Source organism: Kryptolebias marmoratus, linkage group LG3 (genome assembly GCF_001649575.2).
Source record: "Kryptolebias marmoratus isolate JLee-2015 linkage group LG3, ASM164957v2, whole genome shotgun sequence".
NCBI lineage: Eukaryota > Metazoa > Chordata > Actinopteri > Cyprinodontiformes > Rivulidae > Kryptolebias > Kryptolebias marmoratus.
Window position 1 is genome coordinate 1,319,069 of NC_051432.1, and position 20,525 is coordinate 1,339,593.

At 38.1% G+C, this 20,525-nt stretch overlaps 1 protein-coding gene across 3 annotated transcripts in view; it reads left to right on the forward strand.

Moving 5' to 3' along the window:
• myom2a (myomesin 2a) overlaps positions 1–20,461 on the forward strand; it is a 41,952-nt gene extending 21,491 nt beyond the window's left edge. For all 3 annotated transcript variants that reach the window (XM_017432116.3, XM_017432115.3, XM_017432114.3), the window contains 21 exons: positions 1,092–1,213; positions 1,808–1,995; positions 2,076–2,202; positions 4,264–4,442; positions 4,567–4,681; positions 5,188–5,347; positions 6,502–6,608; positions 6,762–6,806; positions 6,901–7,037; positions 9,262–9,406; positions 9,637–9,696; positions 9,853–9,920; positions 10,070–10,183; positions 10,317–10,404; positions 10,507–10,545; positions 14,236–14,341; positions 14,936–15,099; positions 15,214–15,250; positions 15,337–15,359; positions 15,767–15,822; positions 18,929–20,461. In XM_017432116.3, coding sequence (XP_017287605.1) covers positions 1,092–1,213; positions 1,808–1,995; positions 2,076–2,202; positions 4,264–4,442; positions 4,567–4,681; positions 5,188–5,347; positions 6,502–6,608; positions 6,762–6,806; positions 6,901–7,037; positions 9,262–9,406; positions 9,637–9,696; positions 9,853–9,920; positions 10,070–10,183; positions 10,317–10,404; positions 10,507–10,545; positions 14,236–14,341; positions 14,936–15,099; positions 15,214–15,250; positions 15,337–15,359; positions 15,767–15,822; positions 18,929–19,438 — 2,590 coding nt within the window. In that variant the 3' untranslated portion in view covers positions 19,439–20,461. The remainder of the gene's footprint in view (positions 1–1,091; positions 1,214–1,807; positions 1,996–2,075; positions 2,203–4,263; positions 4,443–4,566; positions 4,682–5,187; positions 5,348–6,501; positions 6,609–6,761; positions 6,807–6,900; positions 7,038–9,261; positions 9,407–9,636; positions 9,697–9,852; positions 9,921–10,069; positions 10,184–10,316; positions 10,405–10,506; positions 10,546–14,235; positions 14,342–14,935; positions 15,100–15,213; positions 15,251–15,336; positions 15,360–15,766; positions 15,823–18,928) is intronic.
• The last annotated feature ends 64 nt before the right edge of the window (positions 20,462–20,525 follow it).

Genomic DNA, 20,525 nt, shown 5'->3' on the forward strand with positions numbered 1-20,525 from the left:
GGACCAAGCTCTGACACCGGTCATAAAGGGACCTAACAGCCCGTATCAAAGGGCCTGGTACCCCATACTCCCGGAGCACCCCCCACAAGATTCCCCGAGGGACACGGTCGAACGCCTTCTCCAAGTCCACAAAACACATGTAGACTGGTTGGGCGAACTCCCATGCACCCTCAAGGACCCTGCCGAGAGTGTAGAGCTGGTCCAGTGTTTCACGACTAGGATGAAAACCACACTGCTCTTCCTGAATCTGAGGTTCAACTATCCAACAGACCCTTCTCTCCAGAACCCCCAAATAGACCTTACCAGGAAGGCTTAAGAGTGTGATCCCTCTGTAGTTGGAACACACTCTCCGGTCCCCCTTTTTGAATAAGGTGACCACCACCCCGGTTTGCCAATCCAGAGGAACTGTTCCCGATGTCCACGCGATATTGCAGAGTCGTGTTAGCCAACACAACCCTACAACATCCAGAGCCTTAAGGAACTCCGGGCGAATCTCATCCATCCCCAGGGCCTTGCCACCGAGCAGCATTTTAAGCACCTCGGTGACCTCAGCACCGGAGATTGGAGAGCCCGACCCAAAGTCCCCAGGCTCCGCCTCCTCAATGGAAGACGCGCTGGTGGGATTGAGGAGGTTTTCAAAGTATTCCGCCTGTGGGACTCCAGAAGCAGCTGACGGGTACCTGCAGTCCAAGCGGCCCATCTCCGAAGCAGTGACCAAAGAAGCAGGGCCAGCCTTGAAAAAATGCAGATGTAAACGCGCGCAAAGCAAGCCCAGTAGAGTGGAGCCGGGACCTTTAGAGCCCGTGTGAAAGGGGAATATGTGTCTGCATGTGTTAATGGGTTCTCAGTCAATAACTCTGAAACAAAGATATTGATAGATTAAACATTGAACACGAGGACTGATGTGGTAAATGGACCAAAAGTGGACAGTATGATGACTGTTATTCTCATATGTTCAATCAAAATAAAAAAAATATTTTTGATTAATTGAGCAATTTTTAGAAATGCATTTTTGTCCTTGAGAAAACGCAATAATAGTGTTTAATTTGATTAAAAAAAAACAAAACAAAAAAACAATGATTGTGCTTCAGGTTTGTGGTCCACGGCCTGATTCCAGGAGAGACTTATGTGTTCCGAGTCCAAGCTGTCAACGTCTTTGGCCTCAGTGAGGAGTCTCAGGAGTCTTCTCCCATCGCTGTGGAGCCTGCCCTCGGTAACAAGAAGCACTGGTTTATCATTACATGAACACATACCCACACACACACATATATATATATATATTGTAAATAACTAATGTTTCAGTATGAAATATGTAGTGCATTTAAATACGCTTTTTCAGATGAATTAAATAGCAGAATAAATTAAAATGAATTGAAAAGGTGGCTCACAACATTAAATGGTTTTTTTTTGTTTTTTTTTTAAAAAAAGCTCATGCTCAGTCAGTTTCATTTTATTCTGTCCAGGAAAGGGAGAGTGTTATGGTATGTATTAAATACTCTGCTCTTCCAACCATACTTACACACTTTTCCCTTTTTGTTCACCTTTCACTTTGCACAGAAGCACATATTTTTCCCCCAGATATTTCTGCTCTGCAAAAATATTTCACTATAAAGTAAAATTGTGTGCTAAGGAAGTGCTAAAATGTAGTTATTTGGTTAAATTGCATGAAAAGCATGATTGCAGGTAATCATAATGATGTTTTTTTTAGATTATTTATGAAGATGTAAAGAAGTCTGGATAAGTATGTGTTAATGTTCATATTGTGTTCATTTCAAATGTAAAGCTTTATGAATCACAAAACTTACAGCAACTCCCAGTGCTCCCTATGGCATCACAATGCTGAGCAGTGATGGCTCGTCCATAACTGTGGCCTGGAAGAGTCCCAAACACTGCGGTGGCTCCAAGGTCAACGCCTATTACATCGACAAGCGTGATGCTGACACTTTGGTGTGGAAGGAGTTCAACCTGTCTGCTGTCACAGAGAGAGTCTGCACTGTGAGTTCACAGGTTTTTTTAGACTCAGAAGAGCAGTGAATCATTATACCTAATAAACAAGCTTTATATTGTACTTTTAGGTAGACAATCTAAAAGATGGTACATTTTACGAGTTCAGGATTCAGGCTGGTAATCTGGCTGGTGTTGGTCTACCATCAGCTCCAAGTGTCCCGATGAAGTGTGAAGCTTGGACTATGGCAGAGCCAGGTACAGGATCGTTACTTCTGCTAATATTCAGCACTGTTTGTTTTCTGTCAGCCAAAGGTGTTCTAGTTCTGTTTCAAGCTGAAATGTGGAAGGCACTGAATAGATGAACAATCAAAATTTATGAACTTAAATCAAAATCTTAAAAAAACAAATGAAGAATGTCAATATAAATTTTACATCAGCTACAGCATTTTAATGCAATGTTTAGTGTTGTTTCAGAAAGAGTTGATTGAGATGACAAAATATGTTATATTATAAAAAATATGTTTGTTATAAACTCACTGGAGCATAACAGTGGGAGTCTTAGGGCTACAACTAATAATTATTTTGGTATTTGACTGCTTGATGTTTTTTTAATTCGTTAGCAATTATTTTAATGTTAATTCTTATTTATTTGATAATGTTTAAAGGACTGAATAAATATTGAGAAAAATAACATTTTTAATATTTCATTGTAAAGGTTGGATGATCGAAAATTAACTTGTTTAAAATAAGTCTACACAGTGGACTGAGCAGTTTTTTCTTTGTCCCTCATTTTGTGCAAAGTTTTTTTTAAAACCAGTAGAATTACATTTGAAAGCAAGTGACACATTAATTAAACATATGTCAATAAAAATAACAATTGTAAAGGTTAGATCTGCTCGTGTTTTAATGTGGCGTTGGTATGAATAAGCTTAATAACCTTTTCCTGTATACACCGGCTGTGTTTAAATGTATTTATTTATGGAAGTGTTGCTTCCTAAACCATGATTTTGATTGGTTCTCTGATGAGCCAGTCATCAGACTCCAGTGTGAGCAGTCTGAGTTGACCCTCATGTGCCGAAGAAGACATGACTTTCACATGCAGCACGCTGTGTTTACAGAAGTAAATATGGATGCTACACATGTTAGCGTGTGTGTAACAGTTCAGAAGTTGTTGTGTAGTCGGAGCTGACAAAATTATTATCTGCCATGCTTGTTTCATGCAGTGTTTACATTTGATTTTGCTCCTACTCCAGCACAGAATTTAACTTCTTGAATGGGAGCAGCATACTGAAGTATCGATCCCATCACATGAGTATCGATACAGTCCAACACCAACATTAGTATCACATGTTGGTGTAGATTCTCAATCATCCAGAACATGGCAGTTCTAAAAACGTTGTGAAAAAAACAAAGCAACTAGACTTCTAGTTCTCTAGACTAGTTCTGAGCTTTGAACTGCATGACTTTGGTATCAATAATATTAATATTTGTATCAATTCATATACCCCTACTTCAGTGGCGTGAAATTCATCATAATCATTCAGACTGTGGTCGCTTTGAAAAACATGAAATATGTATCTGATTTAGTACTACATATGAAAGTGACCTCAATCAAATTTTTAAAATAAAATCCAATTTGCAACATTGGAATAACAATTGGATTTTTGACTTGGAAACTCAAAGGTCCCTGACTTAACTCCACTTCATAGTTAAATGTGTATGTCCTGCAAATAAAAAGTTATGATAGCTACAAGAATAAACTGTATTTTCACGTTGGTTGGTTTGAATCTTATTAAATGAGCTCCACACATTATAGTTTACAATCTCTATTAGGAAACATGTTGCCACTTTGTTTGAATAACAGAATTCTTTCCCAGATCAGAGGTCTGACCTCCAAGGTAAATGAAACACAGCAAAACACCTACATGTCCCAGTAAACATTAGCGATTTTGACTTTATGTGATATTAAAATTAAGTGAATAAAAATGTCCTAAAAGCCTTTTGGAAACTAGAATAATCAAAGCTTTTGAAAATTTTAAACAGATCCAAAACTGAGAAACAGAAACTATAAGTGGTACCTAGTTACTTTTTATATGAATCAGAAAGTAAGTAAAAAGAAAAATAAACTAGATCACAAAGTAAAGCTATAGAACAAGAGTAATAAAAATACTCCAATACTGTACCATAAAACAAAAACACCATCTGGATTTCTGTGTGTTCCTAAAGGCCCTAATATTTAGAAATTACACAAAACTTGAGAACAAAACTCTTAAGAAGTCTTTCTGAAGATGTTTTATGTTTTTTTGTTTATTCAAGGCCCAGCCTATGATCTGAGCTTTAGTGAGGTCAGAGGTGAGTCTCTGGTCATTCTGTGGAAAGCTCCAGTTTATACTGGAGCGAGTGCTGTCACTGGATACTTTGTGGACATGGCGGATAAGGGCTCATCAGAGTTTGTGACTCTGAACAAGGAAGCTGTGAGCCATTGTTACTTGCAGGTAGAAGGACTATTGCAAGATTCATTAGTTATAATCTAGCACCTTCAGAATGTGCTCTCACTTGTTTTCACTTCCACATCTTGCTTTACATGTGATGATATTGCATTTCCATGGTTTGCTGCAGGTGACTGGACTGGAGAAAGGTAAAAGTTACGTCTTCAGAGTTTGTGGTGTCAATGCAAACGGGGTCGGGAAACCTTCTCAGCTTTCTGAGCCGGTCTGCGCCAAAGCTCTTCCAGGTAACATCAGTTTTCCCTGCTGACTCATTACATCGTCAGCATGCTTGTGTTTCACTTCAACCCATTTTTACATTTCAGTATATGAACAGTGACATCCACCAATAACAAAAAAAATCACTGTTAATAAACTTGTCACTGGTCCATATGTGTTAAAAAATGAACCATATGTTGTAAACAGAAACACGGATACACTGAGAATTTAGAAGTCTGAGTAATTTACTGGATATCAAATCACAAATTGCACTATAATAATAAATGGGATGTAAATTTGTCCAACAACTTAGTGACAGGACAGTTGAACTGAGATGTAAAGCAGGTTTTAGATGAAGCCCTGATAAACAATTGTTATACAGCTCACAAAGTTCCATGTATGTAGTTACCATTAACCAGGCTGTAACATAAGATAACTTCAGGAAAGACACAAACACAAGTTGTAAAATATTATTTAACTTTTTTTAATCATTGTTTTAATCATATCTCATTTGGGTGTTACCGTGTTTTTCCAGGCACTAAAGAGATAGTGGCTGGTGTGGACGAGGAGACTGGAGACATTTTTCTGTCTTTGGAGGCCTGTGAGATCTGTGAGACATCTAAGTTTCTGTGGTCAAAGAACTACAAACCCGTCGGTGACTGCCCCAGAGTCACTGTCACAGCAAAGGGCAGAACGTAAGCTTACTTGTTGAGGCACCCCTCGGGTTTTAAGGCAGTTTCCTCTGTAATCATAACAGCAATAACCATCTTTAAGAAACAGAACATTTTACTACAGCCAATGTGTAAACAGCAGTTTGCATTATTTCACAGAATTTACATTGATGACATGTTTGACCAATCTATTTTTACAGAAAAATAAACTATATATATATATATTATTTATTGAAAGACGAAGGATGAAAGTCAGCCGTAGAAAGACAGAATACCTGTGTGTGAATGAGAGGGAGGCAGGAGGAACAGTGAGGCTACAAGGAGCAGAGGTCACAAAGGTGCAGGACTTCAAGTACTTAGTGTTGACTGTCCAGGAAAACAGAGTGTGGTAAAGAGGTGAAGAAGAGAGTCCAGGCAAGATGAAGTGGGTGGAGAAAAGTTTCAGGAGGGATTTGTGACAAAAGGGTGGCAGCAAAGGTCAAAGGAAAGGTTTACAAGACAGTGGTGAGAGCAGCTATGTTGTATGGTTTGGAGACAGTGGGACTGACAAAAAGACAGGAGACAGAACTGGAAGTGGCAGAGCTGAAGATGTTGAGGTTCTCCTTGGGAGGGACAAGGATGAATAGGATTAGTAATGAGGTCATCAGAGGTACAGCACAGATTGAAGGACTGGGAGATAAAGTTAGAGAGGCCAGACTGAGATGGTTTGGACATGTGCAGAGGAGGAACAGTGGGTATATTGGTAGAAGGATGTTAGAGATGCAGCTGCCAGGAAAAAGACAAAGAGGAGACATATGGATGCAGTTAGAGAGGACATGGAGGGAGTTGGAGTGAGGACAGAGGACACAGAAGACAGAGTTAGATGGAGGAGGATGACTCGCTGTGGAGACCCCTGAAAAGGAAACAGCTGAAAGAAAAAGAAGTCATTTTTTGTATATTTAAACCCATTGTCAGTCCTTAACTTTCAGTGTGAGGAGCTTCAACAATTTATCATAAAGATTTTTGCAATAACATCTGTTTTTCAATACAACAGCTAAGTGTTAATTTTAAGTTAGTTTAAAATTTTACATTTTTGGAAATTATAAACAGAAATCAAGCACTGCGGTGGCCTTTGATATTTGTAAGTTTGAATGTTTGGCCTTTGATATTTGTAAGTTTACTAGTTGTGTCCTTCACAGCTCCCGACTTACCTTCACCAACCCTGATAAGGACGATTTGGGCAGATATTCTGTGGTCGTCACTGACACTGATGGAGTTTCTTCCAGCCACACTCTAACTGAGGATGGTAGGAATTTCATTTTATAAATTTCTAAACCCAGGTGGTTTTTTATTAAAATTCCTAGACACAGGGCCCTCTGTGGTTGTTGGTTTGTTGTTGTTGTTATTGTTGTTATTGTGTTTGCTGCTCATGTTTGTTTTCTCTGTTGTTTTTCTACAGCCTTGAACACCATGCTTGAGCTCAGCTACGCTATCAAACATCCAAGTGAGTTTCAATTTGTGTCTCAGCACCTCACCTCTGGTATCATTCCTCATCATGATCTGATATTAAAACCTTTTTGTTCTGCATCTTTGTGCAGTTGTTCCTCTGAAACACAGTCTCAACTATGAGATTTTGGAGAAAGGTCATGTGCGTTTCTGGGTCCAGGCTGTCAAACTGTCTCCATCTGTGTCCTACAGGTTCATTGTTAACGACAAAGAAGTCACCAGTGGGGAGGTATAATACCAACACTCAGTATTCTCTCATTTTGAAATGAAATTATTGATAACTGTGAATGTTTTCTGGTATATCTGTTTATTTGTGATTAAAATAGTTAAACTAAACTGAGTGTTTCCCAAACTATCTATATAAATTTCAAAAATTATTCAAAAAGTATTTTTAAAACTAAATGAAAGGATATTTTCCAGTGCTGTTAATGTGTATATTAGAGGTGTAATGCCTAAGTCACATTTCGGTATGTGGCTCGGTATGAGAGCAACGTTTCAGTCCAGGGGTCTGTACAACAAGAAAGAGAAACAAATGCCAAATGTTCCTTTTTTCATTTTCAAAATAAAAAGCAACACAGAACTGAATAACATCTCACAAAGTGAAAATACAAATAAAAAAAATGGAAAACAACAAAACTTCACAGCTTGGTGACTGCTAGTGTGGAAAAATTACACTTAATATCAGAGATATTGAATAAATAGGCAGAGGTAGAAATAGTACTTAAAGAATGTACTTGAGTAAAAATACAGTTGCTCTGTTGAAATGTTGCTCAAGTACAAGTCATATGTTCCACAAGCATTGGAAGGGATGAATAAATGTCAGCCTTCTATTAAAAAGAAGTTCAGGTGTCATGAGGTTCTAGCTGCTATGATGAGCTGAATGTTTGAGCCTGGTTAGATCACCATGGTAACAGAGGCTGAGTTTGAGCCTGGTTAGATCACCATGGTAACAATGGCTGAGTTTGAGCCTGGTTAGATCACCATGGTAACAGAGGCTGAGTTTGAGCCTGGTTAGATCACCATGGTAACAGAGGCTGAGTTTGAGCCTGGTTAGATCACCATGGTAAAAGAAGCTGATTTAGAGCAGCAGGTGATGATTTCAGTTTTAGCTTAAACTATCAGTAAGAAGCTCTGTCTGTCACTGATTCTTCTCTGACTGAGATCCCAACTACAAAACTCAGACTGAGAGAACATTTATATGTCATCATAGTTATACTTACGGCTGTAAGATTTTAAACTAACCCATTGTCAAATACAACAAAACTAAAAATCCCACCTCTCATTTTAAGTCAGTCAGTGCTCCACATTTAGACGTTGATCAAATGTTGGTGTGTTTTTTTTAATTTATTTAACCACATTACAATATTTTTTCTAGTGGTATATGTTTAATTTAATCTATAAAATGTAACTTAAAGATTCTAATTTTAAGTAAGATCATTCCATTTGACCAAATTTCATTCTTTAAAGGTAACTCACGTAACTTTTATCAACTATGAGAAATGTGCCTAAAAACTTGAATCCACTCACACTTTGTCCCTCAAGAAGCTGCAGTTAGGCTATAGTAAAAAAACTGTCTGTGGGTGTAGTTTGCACAAAATCTCTGTACGTTTATTAAACAGTAAAACTCTTCCTTCATGGCTCTGCATGTCTTCTAGCTCGATCATACACCAGCTGAGTGGTAGGAATCAGAATCAGAAAGGAACTAGTCCAGTCATTTGCAGGTGTTATGGTGCACATTTTTTCCTCCTCCTGATTAGAATTTCTTTTTTGTTTGTTTGTTTACATTCAAATTTTTTACTTAATAGATGAGATTTCAAATGTTACTAATTACAATACTTGAAATAAAAAGTCCAGTAAAAGTATAGATTTAAATAGTTCCTTAAAAAAGTACAAAGTACATAAAAGTCATACTCAATTATAGCAACGCGAGTAAATGAAATTTGCTATTTTGCACCTCTGTAACTAGGCTAGCATCGATTTCATGACACAGCTGGCTGCAGTCCACACACCGCTGTGACCACAGAGTTTTTCCACATAGCTGGTTTGAATTTAACAGACAGCTCTGTACATTTCGGCATGTTATTCTGAACCAACCATGCTTTGTTTGGTTTAGTGTGTAGTATGGTATTCCTTTATTTCTGCTGTAACTGTTAGCATAATGCAAATAAATAAAGTATGTGCCTACTCTGGGAGTGGTGCTCACCTGTGACTGATGTATTCATCATATAGATCATACAAATACATATACCATTACACTGTAGTGTATATTCATCAGTAACGCTGACGTTAAAACCAGGTGTTATTTTCAATAGCCTTTAGTCTGTAAAAGTCCATAAATATGCAAAAGTTGATGGAAGTTCCTTAAGTACTGGGGAGCCACAAGCCAGTGTAGTCCCAGTTGCAACTAGCAAGACATAGCCTGAGTGTACATTTTCTCCACATTTTCCTTTCAGGGTCACAAGATCAGCCATGATGTGGCTTCTGGCGTGATCCAGATGACGGTGGATCATTTCACCAGATCCAACGAGGGCACATATACTGTCCAGATCCATGACGGCAAGGCCAAAACCCAGAGCTCTTTGGTCCTGGTGGGAGATGGTAACACTGTTTAACCTTTGCATACCAGTCAGCTGATGAATAATAAGTTGTCTTTCAATCCGCTGCATTGTTTATATAGCTAAATCTCCATATACTGTGTGAAAAATGTGAATTTGTCATTTTTGGTGGTGGGTTCAGAGTTAAAATAATTAAAATTATAACTTGTTTGGCTTCTAACATTAACATATTTCAGCTTTTATTCAATATCTAATTCCTGTGCTTTTTCTTAGTGTTCAAGGCTGCTCTGAAGGAGGCTGAGTTTCAGAGGAAAGAGCACATCAGGAAGCAGGGTAGAAAAACACAAAAACACATAGTGTTCAATGTCAATTGTATATTTTGATACACATCCAATTGGATATGAAAAGTCGATGACGAGCTTTGTGTTAGCTTTTGCTGAAGGTTTGCCTTCTTAAAATTTAAACTTCTTTGTCTTTTCACTATTGTAGGTCCACATTTCTCTGAGTATCTGTATTTCACTGTCACTGAGGATTGTACCGTTAGGCTGGCTTGCAAGGTAACAAAATCACACCCTTAAAGACAGTTTGTATTATAAGTTTGCATGTCAATTATGTTTTTCTTTTTTGTTGCATTGTTACTTTTCATCACTTTTGTAATTTTGTCTGGCTGTTCCAGTGAAGCATTTCAGTCCTGTGTGTTTGGTAGGTGGCTAATGTGAAGAAGGAAAGTGCTTTTCATTGGTACAAAGAGGATGAGGAGATTGTTCCGGAGACTCCACCCAATGTTATGTCTGGGGCTTGCGCTCTTCCTCTCCCTCTGGTACAATTATCCATCATAACATAATCATAATCAAATTTAAAATGTTAATTATTGCAATTCAGCTGCTTAATTTCCTAAATGTTTGTAAAGTAACATGATACTTCTGCTTGTTGTGAACCATGTGTTTATTTAGTTCTCCAGAAAAGATCAAGGTGTTTACAAGGCTGTGCTCAGTGACGATAGAGGAAAGGACACTTCTACGTTTGACATTTCAGGCAAAGGTACACATTCATGATTCAGATTAAGTCAACTATGTAGTTAAATTTTCATATATTAGTCATAATCCATTTAACACAATTTCCCTCTTTCCCTTTCATTTTCAGTGTTTGATGACATTATCAATGCCATTGCCCACATTGCTGGTAGGTGGGATCAGCTGGATTTTGTTTTGTTTTGAACTTAACCTTTTTGTGCCACTCAGTGTATGAAATACACTGACCACAAAGCCAAAATTGCAACTCCAATTTCAAAAATGCCATTTTATTCACAATGGAACAGAGTAAACCTATCAAAAGTTGATACTAAGAAATTGTACCTTTTTATTTGGAAAAAAAAAGTTTAGCCCCCAAACTTTTCTACTACAAAGCCATGTTGTTGTAATAAATGCAGTATGCAGTTTAGCATTATCTTGCTAGAATATGCAAGGCCTTCATGGGAGCATCTGTTGTTCTAACATATGCGGATACTTTTCTGCATTGATGGTGCCTTGCCAGATGTGTAAGCTGCCCATGTCATAGGCACTAATGCACCCTCATACCGTCAGAGAGCCAGGCTTTTGAATTGTGCGCTGATAACAGACCAGATGGCCTGTCTCCTCTTTATTACGGGGAAAATGGCATCCATGGTTTCCAAAGGGATTTCAAGTTTTGATCCGTCTGGCCACAGAACAGTTTTCCACTTTGCCTCCGTCCATTTTAAATGAGCTTTGGCCCGGAGAAGATGGTGGCATTGCTAAATAGTGTTCACTTATGGCTTCTTTTTTTCCTGATAGAGCTTTAACCATCATGTGTGGATGACACAGTGAGTTGCGTTTACAGACAATGATTTGTAGAAGTGTTCCTTAATCCATGTAGGGATGTCAGAAGCAGGCCTGTTTTTAATGCAATGATCCCTGAGGGCCTGAAGATCACAGCCATTCAATATTGACTTTCAGCCTCGTCCTTTGAGCTCAGAGATTTCTGCAGATTTTTAAAAATCTTTTGATGATATTATGATCTGTTTAGACAGATCAGAAGTTAGTGTGCGGCATCATTACACTCAAAGTTGGACATTTAGCTGTAAAATCTTCAAAAATTGTAAATCTTAAACTGTAATTGTGTAAAAACCATAGATAAATGCCAGTTCAGTCATGTAAAGTTCTATTTTCTGTGACCCGTTTAAACATAGCCATCCTGACACATGTGACACAAGCAACTGTTTAGAACACCTAATGCCCAACAAAAGACATGTTTACACAGTTTAATCTACATTAGTTGTAGCCACATGAAACAAAGCAAAGATTTAATACTGCTAGTTTAATCATTTTTGCTGCTCAAACAGTAATTGATTATTTTCTAATATTTAGTTACCTAAACACAACATTGAATTTGCCCCGCCCTTTGACAATGTGCAGCTTGATTGACACACTGCATACCAGTGGATTGGCAGGTTGAATCAATAAGTGAGAAAAATAACATAATTTGTAAACAGTGAGAAAGACCTGACTGACACTTGTTTGACTGAAAAGGTGCAAAAAGGTGTTGCAGCCTGTGTGCTCAGCTCAGTTCAGATCTTTATTGTCCCTAAGGGGGAAATTTTGCATCACTGGTTAAAATGACATAAGGACACAAAACAAGGCACAAGATATTGTGTGCTCAACTAACAATCCCATGACATTTCAGTAGTGATGAAATAAACAAAAAGCTCATTAAAATGCCAGAGAGGGTTTAGTTGGCTGCTGTGTGAAATTGGCCTTGCCTTTTTTTCTATTTGTTTCAAGTTTCTGACAAGGACAGCTGCTGAATTCAAATTATCATACAGCCTGATTTCACAGTTCAGTGCAGAGAATTTTTTATGCATTGGAATGTTTTAAGATGTGTTAATAATATCATAAGAAATTCATCTATTCCAGGTTATGTTTCCAGCTTTTTTTAATATTATTGCTTTCTGCTTTATGGGAATAAATAAGTTATAGTTGATACAGAAACAGAAGAGAGTTAACCTACAGAAAGTTATTATTCTCAGTTTTACTCACTGCAAATTAAAACACATCTGACTGGTATGTTCCAAAAAAGTGCATTAGCTAGTTAGACTTAAAAGATTTTTTCCTGATATTGCTTCCTACTTACTAAGATTCCTACTTATCATTCTGCACAGTGTGTTCAACTTAACTGTAGAGACAAAGACAAACTACTAAAACCTGTCTCAACAACAGAAAAATATTACCAGACCTGCTTAATTTCCCCAATAAATTTTTACTTACAAACTAAGAAGGAAATCAAAAAGTACCCTGTCAGATCATTTTTACCCCTGTTTGGGTTCTTTTGAAGTTCACAAAATTATTATGGAAAGTAGAAGTGTGTGTTAAATGCAGTATGCACAAACAATGAAGCACTGACTATATAAACAGATGTTAGTGGTGTTGTGGTGGCATGTAGGCAACAGGCTTAACTGAAAGAGGCCCCGAAATGGAATTCTCTGTAGGGCTTCTTCATACCTTGGGTTGGGTTTACTTTCTGTTACTGTGAAGTATGCCTGAGCTATAGAGCTTCAACTAAAGCTGGATTTTCTTACACAATTCACCCAAATCTTGTTGTTGTGTATGTGAATATCTTTTGCACTTTTTTTGTTTTTGTTTTTAATTTAGTCTATATCCTACAACATACTGCTACAAAAAGTCATAACACACTATTTCTGATCAAGCTGCATGGTTTACTGTATTTGTTATGGGTTTTTCTAAAGCTTCTCAGAGGAGTAAAGATCTGAAAATCATGGTGGAAATGGAAGAATAACTGGTGTTGAGAAACCATGTTTTTAGTATTTACTCCTTTCAGAGGAATCTCACCTCACCACTTAGTTTCTGTCACTGGATCTTTGATGTTGCAGAAAAGACGGACACACAAAACGAGTCCAGACCAGAGGTTTAATTACCAGTCATACATTGATTTTAACATTCAGCTGAATGGAGACAAAAACTCACCAACAAGAAGAAACAGCAACAAGTTCCCAGTTGTGTCTGGGGTGATTCCCCTTTCTCCTCCTTTTTATACTATGAACCGCCCCCAAGACCAGGGTTTTCCGCACACAAACCGCTGCAGCAGCTTGTTTTTCCGCCTAAAGGACGGCTACCTTATCTCACTCGCACCTGTCATGATGTCCTGGAGTCTTCGGCCTCCTTCACCCTACAGACACAACTGTTCTGTTCTTTGTGATTATTTTATCATAAGCTAAGCCAGTGGTTCCCAAAGATTTTCTTCTTCTCTCTATGGATTACAATACCCCCCCCCAAAAAAAAAAAAAAATTAAAAAAAAATCAACTGAGCATACACATTGTTCAACCAGACATACATAAACACATATTTTGTTTTCAAACTCCACTGAAGATTATTTCACACTTCAGGTTGCAACAAAACAAGCTACAAACCATCTTTACAGTGAAACATTTTTGTGTAACTGTTTTTTTTTTGTTTTGGTATGGTTTTTTATTCATCCATACCGCTTCCCACGCCCCCCCTGCAATGGCACTGTGCCCCACAGTTTGGGAACCACTGAGTTAAACGTAACCTCATTTTAGCAATCTAAGTATCAAAGTTTCATTATACTGCACACTGGCAAATATAATTGTGCTGGAATGTTTATGGATTGGCTCTCAAAAGAAGGATAAACGCTTCCCTCTTAACATGACTTGTAACCTCATTTCCATAGTATACTTTGTAATAGTGAAAATGTTCACATATTAGAAACAGACAGCCTTTTTTAACACACAAACTAACATTGAGTCTGCCTTAAAACGTGGCCTTTTTATTTTCAGGCTTTTGTCTCTCGCTGAATGTTTGTATGTGTGTTTGTCTCAGGTGCGTCTGCCTCTGACCTGGTGATGCAGTGTACTCCAGAGGGCATCAGACTGCAGTGCTACATGAGTTACTATACAGAGGAGATGAAGACAGTCTGGAAACATAAGTACAGCCTCTTTTTTAACTCCACCAAGTTGATCAGCAGATGCATCTACAAATAACATTTCTTTGATATTCTTACTGCTAGCAGCTGACAGATTTTATTATGTTTGCTGATGTGGCTCAGCTGATAGAAAGAGAAGATACTTTTTTCATACATGAAATTAGTTTTGTGATCATTTGATCAAGTTTCCAGTACATAAAACTCAAAGCATTTTGTCTTCTTTATGTTAAAGGCTAGTTTAGAAGGAGATTTTACTGTTGTCACCTGAACAAAAAACAACATCAGAGCTCATTTAGGCTCTACTGCATGAAACCAGCAGTGTAATACAAGCTTATATAGGCTGACAGAACAATGCGGTCCTGTTGATTACACTTTATGCTTTGCAGTCTCTTAGACTTTGGACAAACGTTTTTTGTTTTTCAAACAGTTCCTTGTCAATCCTTTTTGTGGGTTCCTGAAAGTCTGTCTGAATAAGTTTACTTTTCCATTAAATCCCTCATCTGTCAATTTGTTGCACTTTAACTCAGGCTCCAGAAAACCTAGACTTTTTATACACTTAGTATGAATTCTGAACTAATGATGTGTGTGAAACTGCAGGGGGACTAAGATTGCCTCCTCTGAGAAGATGAGGATCGGTGGCGCAGCAGAGATGGCCTGGATGCAGATCTGTGATCCCTCTGATAAGGAGAAAGGTCAATACTCTATTGAAATCTCAGATGGCGTAACGACCCACACCAGGACATTTGACCTCTCTGGACAAGGTAGCAAACTTTTCCTACATCTGCTTGTGCATAAATTTGATTTAATTGTGTTATCTACGTTTCTCTATTTTTTCGTTTTCTAAATTTTGTAATTTGTTTTTGTATTTTTTGCAGCATATACTGATGCATATGAAGAGTACTTAAGACTGAAGTAGGTTTGGATGACAATAGCTTAGAAATATGCCTTTTTAAACATGTTTTAAAACATTTTAATCATACTGAACTTTTGTCTTTTAGGGCTGCCGCATTTGCTGAGAAGAGTAAGTATATCAAATATTAATAGATTAATGCTTTTTCTGAAAAATATACTAATGTAGATTTGTTCTTTTAAACTTAAGAGGTTGTGGGTCAAAGGAAGCTGACACATTTCTAATTTAGAGCTGTTATGTATCAGAAAAAAAGAAATGAAAAAGGTCTAAAGCCATCTTAACATCTCTTTAAACAATCTAAATATTTAAAATTAAGTCTGGCATAACAGTAAATAATTTTGCATCTAAATATATCACAGTTACAATTTTTTTTTTACTCTCCTTTGTTAATGGTACAGCTGGACTGAAAATATTTCCCAAAAGTACACACAAACAATGTGTTTAAATCCTCAAAGTTATCAGTGTGTATTTTGTGTTGAAACCAGGACAATAATATACTATTTTTACTTTCTTCTCAGACCGTGGAAGAGTGGTTGGAGGTCTGCCTGATGTGGCCACTATTATGGAGGAGAAGGTGAGAACTTTTCAGTTTGTTTTCATATGACTCTCACAGTGTTACGTTTCCATCACTGGGATGATGAAAATGTAACACATTCAACCTTCTCACTGTGTAGTAAAAAGGTTGAATGTGTCCGGGCCGCATTCCTCAGAAACAAAAGGTACGACAAGACAAAAAGAAGAGCTACAACCTGTGACTCACTCTTATTTGAATGACAAGAAACACAATCAAAGGGTCACTCCTCAGCTAATTGGCCCACAGTGGTTTTGTCAGTTTTGTCAGTCGCAGATTGTGAAGACTTCACACAACCTACATCAAATTTGTTTTCTCATTTTAGCTCAGTTTTGTTTTAGCTCTTTAAGATATCAGACCTAAAAACCTGTGTATTTTTTTATTATTTTGTCTAGTTTTATTAAGCAACTTCAGCTCAAGATTTGCATACAGGGAAGTCATAACCCAGTCTTTACTGTGTGACATTTCATTCACTTCACTCTGAAGCTGTTCTGCAACAGAGCAACAGATCAGTGAGATAGTTCCCGAAAAATAAAACTACATGACTTTTATTAAAACATTCAATTGTTTTTAGCAGCAATTCTTCATGTACCGCCTTGCTGCTTAAACGCTGACAGTAAGAAAGATTAGGAAATACAAATGTAAGTAATATTCAGTTGTAGGTTTCAAATATTTTATAGTGAAAAATGGAACAATTTCAAAACCATCTATTCAGACAGATACGTTAAGCATTAAAACAAGAAGTACATTTTCAAACATTGTCCCCTCTTTGTTCTCTGTGTTAACACAACCATCCTGTTTCAATACACTGCTCCATCTAACATCATCGGTAGGCGTGCCCTTGACATGTCTGCAGTGCTGGAAGACAAACAAAGCGTATTAACAGAGGAATGACTTGGATCAGAGACGACTTTTATCTAAAATATTTATTCAAGCACTGAGTTTGATGGCCCAGAAATTGCAAAAAAGAGATGCACACAAACAGTAAAATGTGTGGAGACGCTTCAACCAGCAACAATATTGACTAAACAACTCTAACCCCTATGAAGTTGTGCATGTGTGGAAATGGACAAAAAATCCACTGCCGTTAATTTCCTATCCTGACATAGTAAGGGGCCATTTACACTACGCTGTTTTTGAGTGAAGTAGTAGATTTTCTGCTGTGGTTCAGCCGCTCGTGTGCATTTTTGGACACTCCTATTTGCAGCGTGTGAAATTGCACATGTGCACCACAGATGTCTGCAGTCAGTAGCTGTTCTGCACATGCACGAGTAGATAAACAAGTATAGTTTTAGGATCAAGTCCCCATCCATTTTTGAGCACATGTTCACTAATCACAACACACAACTAATCTTACAACCTCTCCCTCCAAGAAAGTGCACCTTACACATGGTATGTTTGGGTCAAAATGCAATAATTATAAAGCAACAGAATGATAGTTTGACATTTCTTATCTGGCAACCCTGCCTTGCATGGAAACTACAGCAGATTCAATAAGCACAGCCATATCCTTGTAAACACATTTTTTCTTGCTAATTCACCACAATAAACATTGATAAAACATGAGTTTCAATCTGAGCTGGTTCACAAACAAATGCCCCAAAGCACACAAAAGACTCCAAGTCTCCAATTATTACATCTTTGATAGGGTGCACTGAACCAGTGTCGTTGTGAGGAATGGTCACCACATAGTGACAGCCATGTTAAATGTTATTAAACCACTATAAACTAACATTTTTTCATCTTTATCACAATATACTGCACAGCATTTGAAGTCTCACTGCTGAGAGAAACAGAATTTGATGTACTGTTGATGTCAGAAACTGGTAACAGGTGACAGTCAATGAGTATTTGAAATATTTCCTTTTCTCAAAATAATTCATATAGCTGAAGCTTTTATTTAATAAAAAGTGCTCAGGTATATGTACCTCCAACAAAATGATGTGAGCAGATTCTGCACTGCTTGAGGCTAAGACCAAGATTTATCTGCCAGTGATGTCTTAAGGACTCGGACAGTTCATGTGTTTGTTCTCCGTGCTTCATCACAACTGCAGAGATTCTGTAGTATAATTTCTTATCTCTGTCAGTCCTATTCAAGCAGCTGAAAACTGCATAAAAGTTTACCATTATGGTTGAATAATACCGAGTCACTCTTTGGGATTTCTAAACACGTAGGATACGTGTTTAGTCATTGGAGGTTGTCATCCAACATGACAGCTAGACTGTGCGTAAACATATTGTGGCAGCATCGTGAAGCTGTCTGTAGAAACGCTGGAGTTGTTTAATCATGTTGAAAACAGTCACACTGTACAAATTTGTGCTTCACTTATGACTGATTTGTAGTCTAGCTAGACTGAACACAGTCCAGTTACAGACTGTTCAGGCTGTGTGTTGTTGCTGACCACAGCTCCAAAATATCATAGTGGTTCATGCTAACACTGCTTTAGAAAGCTTTACATTGATGTCAGTTTAGCATTACAAGGTTATTTAAATGGACTTTGTGGTTATTTACAAATGCAAATAGCAGCAGCAGCAACAAGCTGCAAAGCTTCTGCTGCAGCCTGGGAGCACTTCCTGCCAGAATATAATAATTCTGCTAAACTAACCATTTGATGCAAAATTGACTGTGATGTTATGTTTACATGAATTGCTATAAGATTTTGAATACTGGAGTTGTTTTAAGACGGCAGAATCTACTTTGGAAGTGGGTCTGTTTGAACTGTATTGACCAGGTAATAGTAGCTAGTTTTCTCTGCTGCATCTATTTGTGCTTGTAAAAAACTGTAAATTTCCATGTAAACAATCATGCAATGATAAAGTGACAGCAGAGTAAAGGTTTATAAAAACCACTATGAAATTTTGTAAAATTTGAGGAGGTTTAAGACAGACGTTAGCTTATCAGTTCTGTCAAACTTAAACTGTATTTCTCCGTAATGAGGTCGTTCAAACAGGCAAGATATAGTTTTCAATGAAAAATATTCACACCTCAAATTGAGTCAACTGTCTCTTTAATTCCAAGCTATTTTTTTCAGTGTCTAGTCTGCTGACTGTGACAAACAGTGTTAAATGTGTTTCATTTTAACTTGAACTGCCTCTGCACTTTCTCCAGTCTCTGAGCCTGACTTGCACCGTGTGGGGCGAACCAACCCCTGAGGTGTCCTGGTTCAAAAATGAGCAGGAAGTTGCCTCCAACGAGCACACCAAAGTAACATTTGACGGTGGCAAGTTTGCCAGTCTCGTCATCAACAAAGTCACTCCCGAAGACTCTGGCAAGTACAGCATCAATGTTCGGAACAAGTACGGTGGTGAGTTTGTGGAGATTACCGTCAGCGTCTACAAGCATGGAGAGCAGATCCCCGAGCCCAAACTGGGACAGGCTAAAACAGCCACACCAGCAGCCACGCCTGCACCATCAAAGTCCCCAGCTCCCCCCGCCAAGACCCCCACCTCCACCCCATCTAAGGCTCCGACCCCAGCGCAGTCCCAGAAGAGCTCAACTCCAGCCTCCACTCCTGGTTCTACCCCGGTTCCTAAGTCCCCAACCCCAACTCCACCTCGCAGTGTCAAATCCCCAACCCCGCCTAGATTCATGAAGTCTCCCACCCCACCCAGAAAGTAAAGGGTGGTGATATGAGAAGAGGAACCTTTTAGTGTTAGCAACAGTGCTCATTAGCATGAGTGTGAATCCATGAGCTGTTTCTTTAACCCTCCTGTGGCCATTGCAAGGTCTTCTTTACCTCTCTTCGTCTCTCTGTCTTTTGAGGGTTTCAGGAGGGTTAAAATTGATTTAGTTGTAGACAACACTCTTGTCCAAATGTCAAAACTGCTGCATACTACTGCTGCTTCTGCTGCTGTGACAGATTTCAGTGAATGGGTTCATAAGCAATCATATGATATCTGATGCTTCGTTGTTTCATTTTTAATTCAAGTAGGGAAAGGACACAGGAGAAAAATGAAAGACCCATCTAGATTAAAGTTTAATGTTTTCAAAGCAGAACCTTCCACTGTGCAGTGTTAGTGGAATGCCTGTATCCATTTTATGATTGTCACAGCATATTTAAGGTTTATTACATGTGGGGTCTTATTTCCAGGAGTTGATTAGTGGTGTGGAAGAAAGGAGGTGCCCTCTTTGGACATTTATCCAGTTTCAGATGTCAGCTCCCATCTTTTATCCTTACAGAAGTTTGACATCCAGTGGTTCTTGTGTTTCTCAAATGTGCTCACTTTGAATTTCACCTCCAACAAAAGAGCTTACATTTGGATCTTATGCATTACTCCGCTCCCAGATTTAGGCAGTTTTAGATGAAAATAATAGAAAACACCAATCATAAAAACCTACAGAAATTTGACCCACGTTGTAATAAACCAGAATTCTACCATAAACTGGACCACTTCAGTGCCAGGAAAGTGCTACCACATCCAACAGACTACTATTAATTTGTTCTCCTATTAGCAGGTTTTTCCTCTTCCATGTGGATCTTGTTGTTTTAATGTCATCACAAAGCCTGACACTGAAGATGGGAATTATCATATTCACTTCCTGCCTTTCTCTCTATACCAAAAAGGTCCATCTGTCTCTGGATTGTTGTTTTTTTCTTCTTCTAGTGCTTTGTTATGGCAATAAACTGTCCTCATCATCCTCCTCTTGGTCTTTGTGTGCTGTCTCCTCCTCATTGTTGTTGTGTATCGATAACACACATCCTTCA